The sequence below is a fragment of the Podarcis cretensis genome (genome assembly GCF_951804945.1).
Source record: "Podarcis cretensis genome assembly, chromosome: 7".
NCBI lineage: Eukaryota > Metazoa > Chordata > Lepidosauria > Squamata > Lacertidae > Podarcis > Podarcis cretensis.
In genome coordinates this window covers 45,361,217-45,379,703 of record NC_137176.1, presented here as the reverse complement: position 1 = coordinate 45,379,703, position 18,487 = coordinate 45,361,217, and the positions used below count along the sequence as shown (strand labels likewise).

General features: G+C 40.8%; 1 protein-coding gene and 2 long non-coding RNA genes across 26 annotated transcripts in view; 1 reads left to right on the top strand and 2 right to left on the bottom strand.

The window, feature by feature from the left end:
• LOC307219650 overlaps positions 1-18,487 on the top strand; it is a 31,857-nt gene that overhangs the window by 4,280 nt on the left and 9,090 nt on the right. The window contains exon 2 of the long non-coding RNA XR_013840480.1: positions 7,456-7,570. This is a non-coding gene — a long non-coding RNA (uncharacterized lncRNA). The remainder of the gene's footprint in view (positions 1-7,455; positions 7,571-18,487) is intronic.
• The window catches only part of EPB41L3 (erythrocyte membrane protein band 4.1 like 3), a 128,728-nt gene continuing 113,013 nt past the window's right edge, over positions 2,773-18,487 (bottom strand). For 11 of the 24 annotated variants that reach the window (XM_079982869.1, XM_079982887.1, XM_079982866.1 and 8 more), the window contains 12 exons: positions 15,869-15,904; positions 15,672-15,737; positions 14,843-15,034; positions 13,912-13,986; positions 10,421-11,137; positions 9,787-9,909; positions 8,911-9,294; positions 7,421-7,552; positions 6,716-6,814; positions 5,662-5,742; positions 5,281-5,397; positions 2,773-3,773 (listed from right to left, as the gene is read on the bottom strand). In XM_079982869.1, the coding sequence (XP_079838995.1) occupies positions 5,287-5,397; positions 5,662-5,742; positions 6,716-6,814; positions 7,421-7,552; positions 8,911-9,294; positions 9,787-9,909; positions 10,421-11,137; positions 13,912-13,986; positions 14,843-15,034; positions 15,672-15,737; positions 15,869-15,904 (2,016 nt within the window). In that variant the 3' untranslated portion in view covers positions 2,773-3,773; positions 5,281-5,286. The remainder of the gene's footprint in view (positions 3,774-5,280; positions 5,398-5,661; positions 5,743-6,715; positions 6,815-7,420; positions 7,553-8,910; positions 9,295-9,786; positions 9,910-10,420; positions 11,138-13,911; positions 13,987-14,842; positions 15,035-15,671; positions 15,738-15,868; positions 15,905-18,487) is intronic. The other 13 variants (XM_079982888.1, XM_079982867.1, XM_079982873.1 and 10 more) reach the window with 9 other exon arrangements.
• Positions 11,922-13,905, bottom strand: LOC307219656. Its single transcript, XR_013840490.1, has 2 exons — positions 12,790-13,905; positions 11,922-12,360 (listed from the first exon to the last, which is right to left on the bottom strand). It is a non-coding gene; the product is annotated as an uncharacterized lncRNA (long non-coding RNA).

Here is an 18,487-nt window from a genome sequence, read left to right as displayed (position 1 = left end):
TGCAGAACAATACAGAACAACCCTATGCACGCTTACTCAGAAGTAAACACCACTGTGTTCGGTGGGGCTTTTCCCCTAAGTTGTGTGCTTAGGATTGCATCCTTTGGGTGGATTCTGATGCCGTGCTTCAAAATGATGATGGTGATACTATTGCTTGTGTAGTGCAGCTTTCCCAAGCCTGGTACTCTCCAAGTGTTTGGACTACAATTACCATTTCCCCCAATTATTCAACATTGTGACTACGCCTGATGGGAGTTGTAGTCCAAAACATCTGGAGACTAGGTAGGGGAAGCCTGGTGTAGTGGCAACTGAAGGTATAACATTGTCACATGAACCACTGTTTGATTGTCTGAAAGAAGCTGATACTGTTTTTCACTATGACCTGACCTAGTTCTGGGAATCCACCTTTCAGCCACTTAAAAATAACTTTTCCCACATTTTAATAGCAAGTTTGAAACTGAGCTATGTGAACGTGTTGTTACAAATGGAATAGTGGACCTGTTCAAGGAAAGATACTTTTATCATGGGTCATATCAGTTAAACTGACCAAGTAGTACTTATTTATTTTTTTGACTGTTTTATAACCCACTCTTCATTAAAATCAATATGAAAAGCTTACAAAGCAAATATTGTGACAATGGAAAAGGAATCTGGTTTCAGAATCTATTCTTAAAACTTGATGCCTTAACAAGGAGCATGGTCTCCTATCCCATCAACAGCTGCCACAGGTAAAAAGCTGATTTGGCATTCACAGAAATGTAAGATTATACTTGGATACTCTATTCCAAAACAGCACAATATGACGAGGGAAAGAAACAGATAATCTAAAGCCTCACATAACTAATCAATCTATGCTTGTTCACTATGTAACAGAAGATGATTGTGCTGGAAGGAACAAGTTAAATATGCAAATAGGAAATCTTCAACAATAAATTAATTTAAAATGATTGGATGAGGGCTGCTTCCTACATTATAGGAGGAAGAGAGTTCCTGTGAATCAGGTAGGAGTGGAAACACAACATAGTAATGTCTGTATTAATTATGTAGGATAGTAGAAGGTGCACCAACTTACATGTGTTATTAGAGTAAAAGAAACACTTTACAGCACAATCATATGCACATTTAGAAGTAAATCCCATTGTGTTCAATGCAATCAGAATTGCATTCTTATACAGAAAGCTACCTATTCAACTGGGAATGTATTTTGCAAAATTTTCACTGTTGTGCATTACCTGATCGTGATTTTCACTGGGTTAGCTAAGTATATTAGCCAGTGGCGTAGCGTGGGGGGTGCAGGGGGGGCCGGCCGCACCAGGCGCAACATCTGGGGGTTAGAGTTAGGAGTAGGGTTAGGGGGCGCAAATCCACGGGTTAGGGGGCGCAAATCCACGGGTAAGGGGCGCAAATTACTTGCCTTGCCCCAGGTGCTGACAACCCACGCTACGCCACTGATATTAGCTATTTCCCCATGATATTTACAGATATAGGAGTCACTTATTAAAATATGCCTATTGATAGAATATGGAAGATAGTTCCAAGAAGAAGGTCCCAAAGACAAGACAAAACCTTCATCCCAATTGAAAGCTTTGTAGGAGCTGCAGTGAACAAAGGGGACACAAGGATAGAGCTGTCCCCAGCATATTGGGCATCAATGAAATGGCTAGCAAACCCATCCCAGCCTGTGGATGTGTACAGGGCCAGTGGCAGATTTGTGACCTAGCTGAGAGAATGTGACACCAACTGTGAGCTAGACATAAAGCAGCCATTATTTATCTTGCTCCTGGCCATTGGAATCACAGAAAATGTGATGGCCATGTATTAGCTCGCTCATAGGTGCCAGTTTATACTATCAACCACCATGCATTCCAGCTGGGTCACAAGCCCATGGTGGCCCTGCGTACTCCTATAGATGATCACTGGGGTGGAGTAAGCACCTAAACTTGGCCTGAGATTCCACACATGCAAACACTACTGGACAATGGTTCTTAATTTTTATATAATTTATCTATAGATTATTTTCTCTTGATATATACTCTTTAAAAATATTTTTTTTAACTTTTGATCTGTGCTAACAAGTCAGATTTACTTCACAGAAGCTCCTACCACTCAATTCAGTTGGAAATCTGTGAATTTGGCCTTTATCAGTAAAAATAGCCATACAGATGGCCGTTTATGTATTTCAAAGGCTAAAAAATAGACTTTCATTTTTTCCTTCAATGAAAGGATACCATGAATGAACTGTGAATAGAAAGCTAAATCAAAACAGTAAAGGACATGACCCAGCCCAAATTAAGTAGTTTTAAGTCCCACAGCTTTTAGCAAGAGAACATGAAACACACACTTAACTCTCTTACTGGAATGGAACTTAGAAGTGCTTAACTATGGCTAGATTGTGCCCAGATTATTTGCTGAAACAAATAGTGCTCTAAAGTTTTAGAATAGAAAATATAATATATATATATTTAAGCTAATACTCAAAAATAGTTAGCTGGTTGTACTATTACCTTTCGCTGACATGAAGCACATTACAGAGCTAAATTTCACACAAGAAATTAGAGGGCACCTATTGTATGTGCAAAAATTGTACAGAAGGAATATATTTGTACAATATTTCTTTAGGCTTGCTCTTCTATTTGTACCCATCTAAACACCATATTGTGGTCAATTGGAAGAATGTCTCTGTAATGCACATTAAAATGCCTGTTACATTAAACAAATGGTATTGATGTTTGAATACAGAAAACATGTTTTTTAGACATAGACAAATACAAATTTTGGTGCGTTTACCACTTTTATTTCACTATGCAGAAACATACATTCACCATGTGTTGTGATGTGACTGACAGTGTAATGAAGACAGTATCCCTCAAGTGAATGTGATAACCAATACCAAATAATGTTTAGTAGGTGTTCTGTACAGTTTAAGGCTTAACTCTGACCTAGGAAATGCTGACCAGACTCTGAAAATAAACATTTTTCTCTGAGAACAGAAGGGAAATCAATACAAAAAATGTCAAAAAATCAGACTAATATTTCTGAAATGGTAAGGAAAACACAAATTTTCTTTAAAATAACCACAACGTAATTTATAGAATGAGGGTTTGTGAAGGGTGTCTGAATTTCTAATTTTAAAGTCTGAACAATGCTAAAATTATTACTATCTATTAAAGGTCTCAAACCAGGTAAACAAAGCACATTTTGTAAGCATTTAAATAAGATTAGCGATTTGCCATTGTTTATTGGACAAGAGTAATAAAACCAGATGAAAACAATTATATGATTCAAGTTGTTTACTGAACAGTGTGTGTTATTGGCACAGCTAACGTGATAAAACATTATACACAGTACCTATACAGCTTCTAGCATTTCAGGGCAATCTTCACTTACCCTAAACAAAAGTTTTGCCACCTAAGAAACTGTGGTTTGTTTAGATTTTCAATAACTGAAGGCATGAACTGATTCATGTGTAGCATGAGATCACTGTTTTATATTGTTGATGAACGTGCAGGTATAGATGGAAACTTAGTTTAGGAAAATTAAAATGCTGTGTTTTTTGTAATTTGTTCATTGCTTCATGCAAATATTGGGTTGCTAATGCTGATTCAGATTGCTGTAAATGGGACGATATTTCTGCCAGTGTCTTTAGTAACAATCAAGATTGATTCTTCCAAATTGAAAATTTCTCTGGAGAGATGCAAGCCTGGATTAGAACCAAGATTGTAGGCTCTGGTATTCCCACGTATGACTGAATTCATAAGGAAGCTACTTTATTCCTGCAGTAGAGAAAGTGTAGTTAAGATCTGGAAGCAACTGATTTAAAGCAGTAAATAAAACAAAAGTATTACAATGATTGCCACTAAAATTAAGACCAGATTCAAAGCCAATTGCAGTTAATGAGATTATAATTTGTATGAGGAATGTTTCAGGCTTATATGCTTTTTTCTAGAACAATATACAGAATACATTAAATTATTCTTGAATTAATTTAAGATTCTGAGCTTTATGAAGACAGGGATCTATCTTTTTAAAAATGATTAGATGACAGTAGACAAAACAAAGCCCTTGGATATTTTAGATCAATAAAAATATATGCAAATAAAATTTGCATCTCAATTATTTAAAGAGTTTTAAAAAAGGGAAGGAGCTACAGTACAGTAGTAAATCACATACTCTGCACGGAGAAGAACTCAAATTCAATCCCTGGTATCTCCTATTGAAGGAACTAAGGAGATAGGCTAGAAAGACCCTGCTTGAGACCTCAGGAAAGCCAATGAGTACTAGGCCAGGTGGACCAATGGTCAGATTCCGTAAGGTATATTGAATTGAAAGAATTGTTGAATGTTCAGAACAGAAAATTATCTTTAGCTCTCATTTTACTAAATGGGCCCAACCAAGGATGTTTTTTCTTTATCAGGTACTGATCTACTGGCCCTGCCTTTCACCTCAGAACAGCTTTGTCTCCTCTTCTCTATCATTACCACACTTCTAGCCAGCAGTTTGTAAATCTGCTAAGGCTACACGATGCACTGTCCTAATATTCCATATGAAAACATAATTTATATCATTATTTGTCAATACTTGTTGCTTGAAAATTATGCTGTTTTTTGCACACAACATTCAAAGCCACCTACAGATGATGTAGTAATAAGAGCTCTTGCATAGCATGTTAGTATGCACAATATATTCTAGCACATGCATTCAGTAACTGACACATTTTCAAGATGCCCATTTAGCCAGAATTTGTCAGCATGCCTTTATTGAATTGCAGCAATTAGAAAAACTATGAATGTCTCTCTTCAAGAAATAATGTAATTATTTAGGACGAACACAAACAGAGACAAAGACATTCATACCAGCACTTATTTCTCAGTAAAACCGAGGAAATGATATAATTTAAACGAAATGTCAACCATACCTGAACAGCTTTGCCCTAAAAGTCTAAAATTTGTATGACATTTTATGAAATGCTTCCCTTCCCCCACAAGCCAAATGCATACAGTCTTTTCAGCTTTGGAAATTACAGAGCAAGATACTGGATTGCGGAAAATGCATAGCAACTAGCAAGCAGACAGAAGCAAATGGGTTTCTTCTATTTCTCTAACTGGCATTAATAGGGAGAGTGGGAGAAAGCTCTGCCCCCAAAACATAACTTTCAGAATCACTGTTTTCACAAATGCCAGAGAGAATAAATAGAAAGGGTTAGAGATGAACTATGAAGGAAGAAATGATCTTTGACACATGCCAGCCCACGAGTGCCTGGGAAAAATCTCATCTTCTTACCTGTGATCAATCCTCCCCATCTTCAGGTGTGATTTCTGTTTCTTTATGTACCACTACTTTGGTCACTGACATGTCAGGGTGCTGCTCTTTGGCCTCTTTAATTGCCTGAGCCAGCGCCTAGCCCAAGGAAACCACAGAAGGGCAAAAACAAGAAGGAGGTGGAACATGCATGATCAGTAGCAAGGTGAAGAGAGATTCATGATAAATTACACAATTTGCAAATGAGGAAAAGTGATTCAAAATAGGAATTTCATCTTTGATCTAAGTACTAATAATCCAGTTTAATTTAAAGGCATGCCAGTACTAATACTGCTTTTTTCGGTTTACAGTTAAAAACAGCAGATTAGCTTACGGATAGTTTAGTTGCTTTATAGATCATACCTGATCATGGTCAATGTCTGCATCGCCTGTGATGACTATTCGCTTTTCAATTCTTGTTTCTGATATGCCTCCTTTCACTGTCTAAAGGGAAGGAATAAATGTAGGCTTCAAATAAAACATACTTTTTGCTCTTCAAAGAAGGGGAAAATCCTTATTTGAGTTTTGCTGAAAGAAATGTATGTTGAGTGTTTCAAAATGGTTGACATCAATTATAAATGTATTTCTGTAGAATCTGTATCTAATATATATTTTGTATTGTTGCTTGTTTGTTTGTGATGCAGTTTTGGACACCTCTTAATATATTGCAACCAAATTTTGCATAATAGTTCCTGAGATAAAGGAGCAGTTTTGCTTTTCTGCTAAATGTTCATCCTGGATCAGTACAGCAATCACTCTGTGCTACACCTTTCATTTTTCCATCATCATCGTTGTTGCTGCTGTTGCTGCTGCTGCATTTATTAGTTGCTTTATACAGAAATAAATAGGTCAAAGTGACTGAACAGAATAAAATACAAACTAATAAAATGTATTAAAAAGTATATGGTCCAGGCAAAGTGGGGAGGGTACTCTGTGTAACTGTTCACAATGGACCACTGCTTCTTTTCCATTTCTGTACTGGCACTTAAAGCCACAATACATCTTATTCTTTGTCAGCTATTTTGTGTAAACAAAAACAGACATTATAATTACAAATAATTACAAATGAACTGTGTGGCTGTTGCTTGTGCCTGTAAGCATATGAGATAATAATGCTTATTACTGGTCACTACTGAATTCTTCAGAATTAAGCCAAGAAAGGTCATTGCAATAACATCTGAGATGCACAACTGTTTCTAGTAAATATCCCTAAATCAACTGCTTGGTGAATATGCATGTAAGATGCAATATGACGTGTGTGTATAGACACAGCAGCAGATCTGGCACTCTTTAAGTCATTCCTGAATTGATTAATTAAAAACTTTATTGAAAAAAAATTAAAAATTATTACCAAACACAAAGTTTTGTCTTCCAAAACAAATACATATTTGAGAAAGCAGAGTTCTGAGAAACTTACTTTAGTGATATGTGTAGTAGTTGTAGTACTGGTAGTTTCAGATGTGATGGTCTGTGCGCTCATCAGAACTCCTGGTTCAGAGTCAGCACTAGGATCCGCCTAAAACAAGCAAGCAACTATTACCCTAATGTGATGAAAACATTGTTAATCATCTGAATGTATTAGAGTACAGTGGGAAAATACTCATTTAACCTGGGATTTAAAAGGCTACAATTTTTAGTACCGAAACACAGAGGGAATGGCAATTTTCTTATCATTGAAAACCAAATAACAATGTATCACAGGGCAAACAACTTCCTTATTTTAATATAATTAACATACCATTCATCTTTTACTCCTGCTAACTTGATTGTGAGTCATAATTAGGAATATGTTGCATGCATTCTATGCAAATTGGAAAAAACCCTCGAATAAGCCTTTGAAAACTTGATATGAAACTAACTTGACAATTGAAATATGAAGTTTAACCTGTATCCTTTCTTAAATATTAATTTCTTTAGCACAAACATGCCAATATTATCTAAAGTGTATTCTAAAGTATTTTTTAAAAAAACAAAAATGGGATTTACAGCACCAGTTAGGACGTTCAAAATTATATTGGAGGTCTCTTAGTCCAGATTCAATTAGATTTTGTACACACATTGCATTGGCGTTGGTATGTCGCTACTAGCACCTTCATAGCATCTGTGTTATGTTATGTCTCACCTCTGAGGACTCATATGTAATGGTTTTTGTTTCAGTATGAACGATGGGCACTTCCTTCATAGAAATTTCCAACTTCTCCCCACCTGAAGAAACACTGCCAAAACTGACTGACTCAGTCTTCACAATTGGTGACTGTTTCAATGAAAAAAGGTAATTGTATGATATATCAAAGTAGTTCAAGTTTTGTAATAATTGCAAAGGAAAAATGTAAAAGAAATGTCCTCTGCTACAGCAAGGGAAAAAGGATCTCTATTATACAGAAAGAAATACTCAGAAACATATCATAAGCACTTAAAAGTACTATTTATATCTCTTTCAGGACTATACTTATTTGGAGCCATCTTTAGAAAATAGGCAGCTATGGACTTTTCATACCTTAATTTTCATTTTGTTGTAGCCCAGACTAGCTTAAACTTATTTTCTTTCACTAACATATGCCATGTGTAATCAAAACCCATGTTTATACCCATAGCAATTTGAGAGATGGGGGATTCTTATTCATGAGCTGAGAAATCTATACAGTAGAGACCATTCTTAACAACTTTGACAAGTATAAAGGTAAAGGTACCCCTGCCCATACGGGCCAGTCTTGACAGACTCTGGGGTTGTGCGCCCATCTCACTTAAGAGGCCAGGGGCCAGCGCTGTCCGGAGACACTTCCGGGTCACGTGGCCAGCGTGACAAAGCTGCATCTGGCGAGCCAGAGCCGCACACGGAAACGCCGTTTACCTTCCCGCTGGTAAGCGGTCCCTATTTATCTACTTGCACCCGGAGGTGCTTTTGAACTGCTAGGTTGGCAGGCGCTGCGACCGAGCAGCGGGAGCGCACCCCGCCGCAGGGATTCGAACCGCCGACCTTTCAATCGGCAAGTCCTAGGCGCTGAGGCTTTAACCCACAGCGCCACCTGCGTCCCGTTTGACAAGTATATCTAGTGCCTAAATAAACTGACAGATCTTGATGTTTCCAGGGAACAGCCAGCAATATCCTTAGGCTCAGGATCAGGTAAGATCCATTGCAGTACCAAAATGAATAGTCCCTGATCCTCAGCACTATGGAATCTTCTTTATAAACTGCATGATGCCCAAAGAACAATAGAATAAAATAAATGAATCCAGCAACAAGCCTCAAGGCTGCCATGCAAGGGGGAAAACATGGACTGCATCATGAGACATTTGCTACACAGAACACACACCATCATGTAGGAGAACAGCTTGTACACCATGTGAATATTGCCACATGTATTTCATCTCATGAACATGCAGTGCTAATTGCATGCAATTGTGTACATGTGGTCTAAACTCAACTTTTTTACATGGAAGCCATCGCAGCTAGGAAACCATCACACATGACTACGTCATTTAAGGTGAGAAACAAACTGCTTACAAAAACCATCTAGCATTTGTTTTAACACTTCGTTAGTGAATCTGATTTAAAGAGGACACAAATGTATGCTTTTGTGCAGAATTGGCTGCTCAGATATTTTTAGTTACCTCAAAAAGAGGTTTTCTTTCCAGTGCATCCAAAGCATGGGCTGCTGCACTCGCCTCCTGATCGTGAGATACAGTAGCAGTTTCTTCCTGTTTGGTTAAAGCTTTTTCAGCCTCCTGCATCTTTTCCTCTTTAGCCCCCTCAGTCACAGCAGAACCCTCCTTCCCTTTGATGCTAGAAGCCACATGCGATATTGCCTCTGCTGTAGTATCCAGCTGAACGCCAGCCAATTTAGCAGCATCCCCACTTGCATGCACACTCATCACATGTCTCTCCTCCACCATTACAGTTTCCTGCACAACCTTCTTCACAGCCTCCTGTTGCTTCTCCTCCTCTGTCTTCTTCTCACTAGAACGTATCTCCTGATCGGTTTTAGCTTCTGTTCTCTGCAGGGAAAAGAAGTAAATATCAAAAGCTAATGTGGCGTATAACTACAATGCTAAAGCGTATTAGTCTTGGCCAATTTTTCTTTGTTTTGCTAGCTTTTTTCCATTATACAGGGTGTTTGCTTGAGTTCTCATAAAACTGGATAGTGGTACAAAAGTTAACAGAATGTAATTTATCCTCATTTGAAATACTCATTTAAAGTCTCAGTGTACTTCCAATATATTAAACAGCTCAGAAGGAAACAACAGAAAATACCCGGTTGTTCTTTTCAGGGTTTTATGTGTGATCTAAATTGAGGGGAAAGCTAACCAGCATATGGTGTTATATTTTCCATGCAGATTTTGAAGATAGTAATGTATATAAAGTAACACTAGTACACCTACGTGCAAAATAAAAATCCAACTATCACCACAAAGTTTTTTTTAAAAAAAATCCCCGGTCCCATCAGGGTAAAATAATAATAAAATCTAAAGATGGAATCAAATGGCCACCTGTGCCCAGCTATGTGAAGTAGATGTAACCCCTCCTATGAACTCAGTTGGTTTTCTTGCAGACTCTATTAAAGTGAAGATATCTGAACCATCCAGAGCTTTTTCACCGGAGAGCTGTTTTGTCTAAATGGACAGAAAAATGTAGAGTCACACACAAGCACAAACACACAAATAGAAGCAGATACGCACTCGCACGCACGCACGCACACACATACACACACATTATGTTAATAGACAAAGACAGACAGACAAAGGAAAGGAGGTAAAGTGGCGGGGATACAGAGAGGAAAATAATGGGAAAATAAATTAGCACAAGTCTGTAATGACTATAAGCAGTAATCTAAAATTAAAAAAACAAAGTTGTTAGCATTAGGATTTTGCTGGTCTTGTGAAGTATTTCCCCCCTTCCAAAACAAGCCATCGCAGCATACTACTGTTCAGTAACACTGAAAGCCTAAAAATGCCTGGTTTGTATTGTGTTAATTGGCTTAAACCATGAGGAAATAATAAGAAGCTGGGTTGGCTGTTGTCAACATAAAGCCAGGCAGCAAAAGGACCGAAAGGCAGGGTAGTGAGGGTATTGCCTAAAGAAGTCATGCTTTTATCTTTAAGCTGTGGCAAAGTTGCATGTTACCACTACTCTTGATGCTGATGATTCAGTAACATAGTGAGCAGTAGCAATGGTCAAGGGTGGTTCTCTGGAATACTTCCACTCAGATATACTCTTTTCTTTCCGACCAAATGCCTCTCCTTTTAGTCTTTCACTGTCAAGAGGTTTCTCAGCTCTGGAAATCTGTATGTTGCCCAGTGTATCACGCAACTGCAAATCCTGGTCCATCTTTAAGGTCTTCTTCAAACTTTCGTCTTCAGGGCTCTGCAGCCGGGAGTCTGTCTCTTTAATAGGTGTCAAAGATTCAGATACCCTTCTTTTTGAATCAGATAATTTTCTGGCTCTCTCATCAGAAATTGGTTCTAGAATTTCATATTCTGCTACTACGGGAATGATTTTCACAGATTCTGGCACTGCCCTTTCCATTTTTTGAAATGCTTCGAGTGATGATGGCGCAATTTTTTCTCCCTCTTTTACTTTAGTGGTCATGGTTAGAATTTTCCCAGAAACAGTATCGTAGGATTTTCCTAAGGTGTACATTTTCTGCTTATTGTAGTCTTTCGACTGCAATTCACCTTCCAAGTCCTCAAAGCTCTGTATGTCAGTGGATTTTAAAAGCTTGCCAGGGATGTCACCAGTTTTACTGCTCACAGTCATTACTTTGTATGTCACAATGGTTTTCGATTCACCATCAACTACCTCAGTGGGTACTTTGTCTACAATAACCCAATCCTCAGTGCCCTATATTTGAAATATAAAAGCTAAATTAGAACAACTAGTGGTTTACCTTTGTGTTAGGAAACTAAAATATAATACCTTTTAAGAAAGTACAATAGCCATCTAGAGATGATATACATTTTATCCTGTGTAGTTTTCAAAAGTCTGTAGGCATCTTAAGTATTTCAACTTGTAGAAACTAAACTTAACAACATAAGTAATATAAGAAGGAACATCATATTATTATTCCTAAACAAATTTACTTAAAATATATTGACTACTGAAAATATTGTATATTGCAGGGTAGTCTTATCAGAAGTTATTTACAATATTGTACAGTTACTATTCAGTATACATTACATTCTAAGGATTCAGTCCCAAACATGCATATTTAGAATATGTAGCAATGAAATAATTTGCACTTACTTCCAGCAATTTTTTTTTAAAGTATTACAAGTATTGCAAGTATTACAGAGTTTGAATGAGACAAACTGGATCCTTGTTTGCTGAGAAGTGGTCAACATAATCTCCCTCTTGCAACTTAACCTTTAGTTCCACTGGCTAGGGGAGAAGTCTACAAGTTGCTCTACATTACTTTTTAAAGAGTATTCACAAAGGCATGATCCTTTCTCACATGAGCACAGAAGCGATTCTCATAAATTTATTTCCCCCCTTTCCCCAAACATGACTGCATGGGAAATGACCTAGGACAGCACTAGGATAGAGGTCACCAACGTGGCACCTGAAAACTTATTGAGTGGTGTCCCTAACAGGGGCCCCAGATTTTGAGCTTTCATTTTTTTTTAAAAAAAGTAAGTCTCTATCCTTCCTAGAAAGAAAGTTATGAAGCAAAATGTGTAGATAGCCTTCTATGTGATTTATGTGTAATTAGCCAACCTGTCAGTGTTTCTAGTCAATGTGTGATTCAGAGTGGTTTTGGTAAGTGAGTTGTTTGAACACCAGGCAATAGGAATATCTGGAACTGAGGAATCTCTGGAATCTCTAAAGAACTGCTTTTCCCCCCTTCTCCTTTGCACACTTTTCCTGCTTTGTCTTATTTTACAGGGTTTTTGGAATCCGTATAGCTTGCTCTTTACTCTTTTCTTAGCAATCAGTATGAATATTTTCTGTGGTGGTTTCATCTGAGATCATCTGGAAGTTATTTTCTGCAAATATTATTGTACTATAAGTACGGATGGAAGTTAAAGAATCCTTTCCTCAAGTGGCAAATACAAAATGTGAAAACTCTGCAAAGGGAACTGCCATCGGAGCCAGAGGGAGAGGGAGGGCTCCAGAGGGATTCCGGAGAGCGTCCCGGGAGGGAGAGAAGCAGCCCATCTTCTGGGGAAGGAAATCAGCGTAGCACCAGTGGAGAAGGGGGGCAGATGGGGGAATCGGCGAGGTGGCTCCATGACTCCTCGCCGGAGACCAGCGGGGAGAGCACGGGTCCTCCGCTGCCCACACCCTCCCTGCGCAGAAGGCTTCCGCACAGGGAGAGTAGGCGGAGACTAGGCGTCAAAGAGCTTCTTTGCTGGAAGAAGTTCAAGAAACGCCCACTGACGGATTCTGCCAGCGATTGAGACAGCCACAGGTGAGTGGCTGTCCGGACAGAAAGGGTTCACTCAGGCAACCCAGCCAGGTGTGGCGCCGATTTACGCACAAGCAACCCCTAGAACCATTACAGAACCTTAGGACTCAAACTCAATGTACTCATTCACTGTATAGTTAATTGGCCTCCACAGTCACTTACGGACTCATTGTTAAAACCGTGTTTATGGAAGACAATCTTACGTGGCTACGAGTGATCGCCAGAGAAGAAGAGGAGTTAACTTACAGTACAGTGATAAATTTGTCTACTCAAAAGTAGGTCTCTTTGTGTTTAATGGAGCTTGCACCCAAGTAAGTGGATAGAGGAGAGCAGCTGAGGCTTTGGTTTAGGTTTATAATTGGGTGAAGCAGGGTTAATGTGCCTTTCAGCTGTATCTCCACAACCAGGACCAGCAGGACATAGCTGACTTCCTGTGGCAAGCATGAGGTTGTTAGGGGAAAGGAGAGCGAAGCAACAATGACTGCACCCTCTCTAATTTTGTGTTATGCCATGTCCCCATGGCATCCATTTCATCACTGGCACCCAGAGCACTCTCCCAAAATTCAGGTGTCCAAACTGGCTGGCAATCCTTGCCTAAGGGCGGGCAGTCTGGGGCTTAGCTTACACACAAATATGCCATTAAGGATTTGTGCCCTCTGAAGCTTGAATAACTTGACCAAGCATAGAGAAAGAGGCGAGCGAGGTTATAAGTATGTGTGCAACCTTTCCCTGTAAGCCTCTCTCCCTGCCTGGATATATTCACATGTGGAAGAGCAAGAAGAGAAAATTGACTCTCTTGAATCCTGTGAGGATCTTTGATTGGGGGCACCATACTTGCATACTGACAGATATTGACGATAAACATTAACATCTGGCAGCAACCAGTGAATGTTTTCAAACATGTATGATAATGAGAATATTCATGAAGAAAGTGGGATTGGATATGAACCCCACCCCTTCCAGATGAACACAGCATAGTATTTTCAATGAGACATTTACAGATGCAAATGCAAACTAAGGGATTCTAAGCTGCAGATCTCACCGACCTTTGCAATGTATTCATTTAATCTTGCATTCTGCTTGAAAATTTTACCTGCTACTGACTTTTTAAAATAGAAAATTGCTTGGAAAAAGGAGTATGATGTATTTATCAAGCCAGTGCCACAAAATGTGGCCTGTTTGAATCATAAGAAAGTGTGCTGCTTTTTACCTGAGAATCAAGGTATGCAGTGCTTTCCTTCTGCAAAAATATACGCTTTTCAGATTTTTCTCTCTCTTCTTTGGTCTAATGAATAAGAGGGAATGGACACATAAATATATCATCTTTAATAAACACACATTATCTTTTCACTTGCTAAGGCACAGGTATCATCATCATCATCATTCCCTGCCCATCTCGCTGTGTTTCCCCAGTCACTTACTGAGCTATCTAGCTTAGCAAGCAAAGGAGAAAACTGATTTTTGAGCAATGTGGGGAGAGAAGCAAGTCCATCAAAGCTAGCATTTCAGATGCTGGCTTTAACAGCTCATCTTAGGTAGAATTAGCCATTCTTAAGTGCATTGATTTCAGAGGTCTAAGGGATGCCTAATTCTGCACAGGATCATTATATGGGACTTTGCACAGTGCCTGCAGACGTTCCTAAAATTATGAATGAAAACAGGATGCAAACTAATTCCCTGTCAGCAGTCTGTAACTAATCTTCATCTGCTACCAGTTACCTAATGGGGTTGTTTCTTCTACAGGGCCATAGGTCTCCCTACAGTGGAGGTGGGGAGGCATGTAGGAGACTGGTCGTCTGAGGGTTTGCAACAAATAATGATCTTGACTGGGTTATGTTTTGTATATGTTATGAATTCAGGAACAGGAATCCTCTATGCTTGGCTGATCTGTGACCAATTTACCTCCTAGTTTTGCTTGGTAGAATAATAAAATTCTACCATCTTTCTTTTCATTCAGCTACCAAAAACATAAAAATATTTTTGTTTCAGATCTTTAGCATATCTTGCCAATTTTGTACCCTAACTGGTATTTATGGCAACCTAATTTAACATATGCATTTTTTAAATTGAAATTGGTTGGCCTATTAAGCACCCATGAAAGTTTTACTGGACAGTCAAAGGTTGAAGGACAGAAAGATCACCTCTTCAGGCACAAGTGGTTCAATCATAGGAGCTTCTTCATGTCTTGCAGCAAGCCGGACTGGTGATGTAGAAAGCCTCTTCTCCCATTCATTGGTCCCTGAGGTATCTGCGGAAGTTTCCAAGAATGTCCGTTTCAGCTCACTTATATTGGTCTGGTGTTTCATCAGGTCTTCCTGGTTTTTATCTAGTTCCTGAAAAGAAAAAAGAAAAACAGCATTTTAAAAAATACCTACTTTATCTAAATTGACAAGATATGAAAAAAAACAAGTCATGTGCGTTAGTCAGCAAAAGAAGCCTTGACAAGATTATGTCTCACAACACTAACACAACACTCTCGGGAAACTGGTGTTTCAAAGGATAGTTACATATAAACTCTTAGGACACTTTGCACATAGCATGGTGGCAAACTCCCCCTTGCCGCTCAGGGTACACTTGTGAGGGATCTCTGCAGCCAGTCCCAGCTCCCTGGCAAGTTTACCTCTATTAACAGGGATTTCTACTTTGTGTTTTTACACATGTGGAAAAGATTTTATAGGCTTACTTCAAAATGCAATGTGTAAAGTGGTCCTATCAAATATTCTTAGGATGGTCAGATTTTATACACATTCTACCTGTTAAGAGGTACATCTACATACCCCTGATCTACATATATACAAACACAGTCCTAAACAACAGTGTAACAGAAGGTCATAATCTTAGGAGAGAGAGGCATTTGATTTATTAGCAAGTGAAAATACACATCTCATGCATCAGAGTGCAGATCCACAGCTTAACCACTATATTCAAACCACAAGGAGAGTACATGCACTGGTATATACCAATACCAACCTCTAACATAAGATTACTATGTTTGACATACACATTTTCACCCTTTATGCGCTTAATCAGACTATTCTGGAAAAATTGAAAGAGAAAGGGAGAAGTAAGGGCCATAGTACTGAAAGGATACAAAATGCTGTTCTAGGTAAATTGGTAGAGGAAGAGTACCAACAATTAAGCATAAGACAAGCCATTCTTCCACCTACCTGTGCCTTGAGATCACCATCTTCTTCTTGATCAGACTGTTAATATAGGAAAGATTGGGAAAAAATACTTTATGTCTACAATAATTATAATAGCTTTTTAAAGTGATTCATATACATTGGGAACATCGGCTGGGTGAGGACTGCAGGGCCTGCTCCCTTCCAGGGCCTTTTCCAACTGGCCCAGGGGGCGTGGCCCAGGCCCTCTCTCCCGGCTACAAAGGGACTCCTGCTGCAGTGAGGCCTCGGAACATCGGCTGGGTGAGGACTGCAGGGCCTGCTCCCTTCCAGGGCCTTTTCCAGCTGGCCCAGGGGGCGTGGCCCAGGACCTCTCTCCCGGCTACAAAGGGACTCCTGCTGCAGTGAGGCCTCGGACCATCGGCTGGGTGAGGACTGCAGGGCCTGCTCCCTTCCAGGGCCTTTTCCAGCTGGCCCAGGGGGCGTGGCCCAGGACCTCTCTCCCGGCTACAAAGGGACTCCTGCTGCAGTGAGGCCTCGGAACATCGGCTGGGTGAGGACTGCAGGGCCTGTTCCCTTCCAGGGCCTTTTCCAACTGGCCCAGGGGGCGTGGCCCAGGCACTTATTTGGAACAAACTTTTTGGGAAGGGTGGGAAGTGTTCTGCCATTCTTCCCTGTTCCAGGTGGTTAATGTCCTCAAGCAGTCGGTGGCAATTTAAATTTAAATTTAAATTTTTATTCCCCCCCCCCTTTTTTCCATTGTTGGGGGTGGGTGGGATGGATATTTAGTTGGGGATTAATTTTAGTATAATTGTTCTGTTTCTTTTTGTTGTTGTTGTTTTATTGGTTCTGTATAGTTTGTGTTTTGTTTTTAAGGGGCGGGATCAGGGCTGCCTGGGAGTGGGGCCCCAGCCAACACGATGGCTGGGACAAGTTCCACAGGGGGGAAGCACTGGGACATCCGATCTCGGTGATCATGGGCAGGAGGCGGAGTTACGCTAAGACCAGACCATGTCATTACCGAGGAGGCAGGTTTAGTCGTTGTTTGAAGACTATCCCTGCCTCTGGGTCTGGCCTTGACCAGATGGATACTGGAATCAACAGGGGAAACCTACATGACCTGAAGGTGTTGCTGTGTAATGCCAGGTCAATGATGAATAAAACCACTGCCATCCACGACCTGATTGTGGATGGAGGATTTGACCTGGCATGTGTGACAGAGACCTGGTTGGAGGAAGCAGATGGGCCTGTCCTTGCCGCTGCTTGCCCACCAGGTTTCTCTTACGCACAGCAACCCAGGTCATGTGGGCGGGGAGGGGGGTTGCAGTGATTTTTAGGAAGTCACTAGCTTGCACCAGGCGTCCTACTGGGAAGATCCAGCTTTCTGAGTGCATGTTCTGGAAGTTGGGCAATAGGGGCAGTACAGGATTCCTTTTGGTGTACCGACCTCCCCGCTGCACCAAGGACTCCCTGTCTGAGCTGCTTCAGGTCGTGGCGGATTTTCTCCTGGAGACACCTAGTTTGGTTGTCCTAGGAGATTTTAACATCCATGCCGACACGACCTTACAAGGGGCTGCTCGGGACTTCGTGGAAAGCATGGCCTCCATGGGGCTGTCCCTGAATAAGTTTGGCCCAACTCATAGTCATGGACATGCCTTAGACCTGGTGTTCACCTCTAGTGACGTGGGTGATCTGACACTAAGTAAAAGTGAAACAAAAGAAGTGCCATGGTCAGATCACTTCCTGGTGCAACTGGACTTCTCCGCGACCCTTCCCCTCTGCAGGGAGGTGGGACCAATTCGGATGGTCCGCCCCCGCCACTTAATGGATCCAAATGGTTTCCAGAGAGTGGTAGGGGATGCTTTATCCCATGTTGATGGCCTTTCAGCTGATTCCCTGGTGGCCCGCTGGAATGCGGAGTTAACCAGGGCTATCGACTGTCTGGCTCCGAAGCGCCCTCTCCGATTGCATGGAGCCTGGACAGCTCCGTGGTTTTCTTCGGAGCTGAGGGCGATGAAACAATCGCTGAGACGGCTAGAATCTGACCGGACACAGGTTAGAGCTCAATGTCGAGCCTACCAAGTGGCGATAGCGACGGCGAAGAAGACTTTCTTCACCGCCTCTATTGCATCTGCAGAAAATAGTAGCAGGAGACTCTTTCAGGTGGTTTGTAATTTAACAGAACCACCTTTACCACCGGGGCCTTGTAAAGACCCCAAGATCTCCTGCAACGATTTTGCAAAGTTTTTTGCAGATAAAATCACTCATATTCGGAAGGAGCTAGACACCACCGTGGGAGCAGTGCCGGGGCGGGAGAGTGCTAGAGCTCTGTCTGGTCAAGTTGCATGGAATCAATTTCAATCCGTTACCCCCGAGGATGTGGACAGGCTGCTTGGACGCGTGAAACCAACCACCTGTCTCCTGGATCCTTGCCCATCCTGGCTAATAAAAGCAAGCCGGGAAGGGCTGGGCGATGGGCTCTGCGGGGTGGTGAATGCTTCCCTCTGTGAGGGAACATTCCCAGATCCGCTGAAAGAGGCGGTCATTAAACCGCTTCTTAAAAAACCATCCTTAGACCCGGCCAGTATGGCCAACTATCGCCCAGTCTCAAATCTTCCTTTCTTGGGCAAGGTGATTGAGCGCGTGGTTGCTGAACAACTCCAG